The sequence below is a fragment of the Manihot esculenta genome, chromosome 4 (assembly GCF_001659605.2).
Source record: "Manihot esculenta cultivar AM560-2 chromosome 4, M.esculenta_v8, whole genome shotgun sequence".
NCBI lineage: Eukaryota > Viridiplantae > Streptophyta > Magnoliopsida > Malpighiales > Euphorbiaceae > Manihot > Manihot esculenta.
The window spans coordinates 27,733,274-27,737,583 of NC_035164.2; the positions used below are offsets into that span (position 1 = coordinate 27,733,274).

General features: G+C 36.9%; 1 protein-coding gene across 1 annotated transcript; it reads right to left on the minus strand.

Moving 5' to 3' along the window:
- Positions 1–599: 599 nt before the first annotated feature.
- LOC110613896 (CTL-like protein DDB_G0288717) lies at positions 600–4,049 on the minus strand. The gene is made up of 3 exons (XM_021755293.2): positions 2,838–4,049; positions 1,438–1,783; positions 600–1,006 (listed from the first exon to the last, which is right to left on the minus strand). Exons 1-3 carry the CDS (start codon positions 3,911–3,913, stop codon positions 746–748), a joined length of 1,683 nt encoding a protein of 560 aa, XP_021610985.1. The 5' UTR covers positions 3,914–4,049; the 3' UTR covers positions 600–745.
- Positions 4,050–4,310: the final 261 nt, after the last annotated feature.

Below are 4,310 nucleotides of genomic sequence, written 5' to 3' on the forward strand. Positions count from 1 at the left end.
GATACTCGTAGTGCATCAAAATTCTTAACCATCTAATCAAATTGGGTGAATCTAGTCGCACAGGTTAAAAGGGAAAGGCAGAGAACTGAGTGTGGGAAACTTGATCCTTCAGAATGCAAATTTGAAGAAAGGAAATGTAAAATTAAGAAAACTAATAACAAAGAATTAGGAAGGCCAGTTTCAGGTTAGCAAAGTCATTTGATCCTGTGCATATAAGCTATCATTTGATCGAATCATTCAAACTTTAAAATCAGGGTAAAAAGAGAATTGACATCCAGGCTTCTGCATATGCATTTCAAAATGATAATCTTTATTCATACTGAATTTTATGCTTTGCCCTTAATAGAGTTCTATCATTTAATAGAGATCAAAGCCTCCACAGCCAAGTTAGTTGGTTATTCTCCTAGTATGCTGTACAGTGTCAGGAACCATCAATGTCTTGCTTACAGTCACAGCTATAAAGTTCAACACTCAGTTTCACCACATAAAAATCAGAAATCAAATGATGGAGAACTACTAATTTGGTTGAGATGTAAGATCTTGCTATAACAAAGTTCAGAAGAAACTGGATCAAGTTGCGGCCACAACGACATCCAAACTTGCCTGAGAACTTCTCTCTTTATTGAACAAGCCTCAAAAATTGTACAACGCATCAATTGAAATTATGCACAACTTATCAACTAGCAGTTTCATATAGAATTACGTGTTAGACTTACAGCAGCACATGACAGGTGGAGGACTTCTATTATACAACAGGAGTTTTTGGAACAATAGGTGATCTATGGTTTCTACTGGTGGGTAAGTGAGCATAAACCCGGTGAATCTCTTGTTTATACACCTCACCCCTATCTTTATCTATTGCATAGCATACATAGATGGTGTCTCTCACATTGTCCAGCACATGGACAAAGTAGCACAACACCACCATCAAAAGCAATGATGCAAGCACAGATACAAAATATGAGTCAACCCCAAGATTGCTCACACCCTTCAAGATGGCACAAACCTGTTTAAACATAGAATAACGAAAATATTTTCAGACAGATGTAAGATTTTTATTTCATCACCTAAATAAAAATGACAGCAGATTGCAAGCTAAAATTAACCATGGCAGGGAAAAACTGAAGTGCAGGTTCTTTCAAGTTGCAATTTCTACTCATACAAATTACGATAAGCATTAAGGATTTGCAAATACTCCCATATATGTATAAACAACAACGAAAGGGCTATGATAAAAGGAATCGGCTTTTCTTTTTATAATAATAACTCCTCTCATTATCCCTATCAACTACAGACTTGGCACCCAGGATTACGTCTGAGACACCCTACCAATCCTCCTGATCTACTAGGTAAATGACAAATGTTGTCACTTTCCTTCATGAACGAGAAACTCCTAGGTACAAAGTAAATTTAAAGAAAAATTAAAGAAATACTCACCACAATTGCATATATTGCTGAAAGGACAAAGGCAATTCCAGTCAACAAACGAGATGAGACAGTCTCCACAAAAACAGCAGAGAGTAGATTGCGTTTTAAGAGCTCATATGTCATTCTTGCAGAGATGCAATAGGCTTCACCAGTTATTGCTGTGAAGTTGATTGTGAACTTGTTAAGAAAATCTACTGCTGACAGTAATGCATTAACACAACACCGCAATATAAAGTTCACCATCCCAGGAACATCCTCTTCTCTTGTGCTATCAACAGCAGCACGCACCAAGCGAACAGCACAAATAAGTAGTCCAGATAGGCATATAGTACCTGAGGAGGGGCCAAATGCATTTCTGCAAGTTTTCAAAATTATGATTGAATAAATATCTCCAAGTGTGCAAAGAAATACTGGTAGAAGAGAACAACGATAAAAAGGATACAAAGTTGTAACTAAGCACTAAAGTTAAACCACTCTAAACAATAAAAGGACATTCAACATTATGCAATAGGTCTGTCCTTACACCACTACTTCAAGAGGATGAAAATGTTAAGGAATTCTAAAGATAACCAGTTCAGGTGGAAAATGCATTCTCTGGTGGGCTAGCAAATATAATTATATACAAATACATGAGCTTACTTTAACCACCAGTGCCAGCAGCATAATGGTCATCCTGCCCCTCAACACATCACCTAGCCTAGTTTACTGTTAAAAGCATGTTTGAAACATATATGCACGATCACTTCCAGGATAAAATACCTAAAGCACGTCAGATGTAACTGGCATACAAGTATGGCCTATAAAGTCAGCACCCAGTCTCTCCACTAAACTCTCAGGCTTAGTTTTCTTGATAATATGGTTTGATACTCAGTACATCCTTCTCCAATATAGGAATATTGGAGAGACAATGCACGTGCCCAAGTCAACAAATATCTAAAACTCCTTCACATGATTTGTCAAATTATGTGGTAGGAGTACACCAGCGCTCATTCATATTATAATTGAACTCTATAGTATTCATCCTCTAAATGATATCTTATTATCATCAAGTACAATAAACATATTAGTATGAGAACAGATATATTTGAAACTTGAAAGTGCTTGAAATATTTGATACGTATCAAAATCACACAATTTGAAGGGTGCTCGAAGAAATTTATGAACACTAGGACGTTCAGCAGAGAATAGTTAGGCATGCATCAGTTGCCATAGGCAACTGTTTTTGACAATTACCTATCTCAGCCAACAGCACAAAAAATCGGATTACAAGCATAGACCCAAAGTTCTACACTCTCAAAGTATACTCCTAAAAATCTAAACATAATAAAATAAGCCATTAACCAGATATCAAAAACCTTAGTAATTATGCATATGTTAAAGTAAACAAACAAGCAATAGATGGAGATCACCTCAAAGAACTTCTAATGCCCCGCTTAGGAGAGGAATCCTCCTTCGTGAAGTACCACTCAGCAATAGTCCCACTGATCACATAAACCTGAGTTTCGACCATTGCAGTCAAAGACCACAGCATTGCAAGAATTGCCAATGCATAGTATGCAGGCACCCAACTGTCCTGCTTCCAAACACAAGTGTATTCACCACTTGATTCCTTTGGCACAATTTTCCCATTAAGCCTAGCAAACACCAAGAATACTACAATTGGAGCATAATAAAGCACTAAACCAAATGTCAATAACGGTAAGGCCACGAATAAAGCTAAATTCTTTGACAGTGCATCAGAGGCAACCCCAATTATCATTACAGTCAACTCAATTCGATGCCAATTAGCTACAAGAATCCACATAATGACCCCAATAACTAAGAACACAAAAACCAGCACCAAAATCCTATAAACCAACGGGAAGGCATCGATGCAAGTAGAGCTAACTGTGCAGGCAACGAACCAATAAACATTGAAGAAGATGGGAAGAACAATAAAGAAAGGAAGCGAGATGTACACAATCTGTTTGGTGTAATGCTTGAGCAACAAAAAAAAAAGAAAACAAATGGGTGAACTCAAAATGAAAGTAACTACAAGGTTCCATATCAAAGCCTTCCCAAAACCAGAACTCGACAAACTAAGTAAGTAATAATACACATGGGTTTCCAAGAACCAAACAGAAGACGACGACAGGGAGTCCTTGACGCAAGAAGTTGAGTTGAATTCATATGTAAAAGAAGAAAGATTGGTGTAATCTGGGTTTCTCTGGGAAACAGAGAAGATTCCAAAAGCGAAAGTGCAAAGAACACAGAGAGCAAAGAGAATGAGAAAGGGAATATCTTTGAAGGGTCTCGGACCAGAATTGTAAGAGATCGGGAGGTACAGGGTGGGGTCGGATTCATCTTGGAGGGGCTCGGTGGTTTCTTCTATTGGAGGCAGAAGAGCAAGAGAAGGAGAAAAGAGGGGTTTGGAGAGAAGAGGCTCTGAGGGGGACGAGGAGTCGAGATAAGAATTGGGTTTGTTCAGTTCTTCAGTGCTGCCCATTAGAGAGATTAAGGAGGCGGCGGAAGTGGCGGTGGTCGTTACGGTGGAGATAGGGATGAGAGCATTTTGGTAGTTGTTGACTGTTCACGGAGCTGGACCAGCAGGCATGTTGGTCGGTTTTTAGAGAATGCTTAGAAAAAAATATAAGCATTTTTTTTTAATCTAGATAAACCTCTCATTGTTTACATGTATTTGAAAAAATATTTTTAACATGAAAAATATTTTTTCAAATAAATAATTTAATTTTTTTATTATTTAATTATAATATAAAAAATGATATATATTAATAAATTTATACACTTTATTTAATTATTCGTTTAACCCAAAAAGATATCTTTAAAATAATAAAAACTTTTTTCTTGCAATTGAAAAAGAAGTTTGTATATATAGAAATACA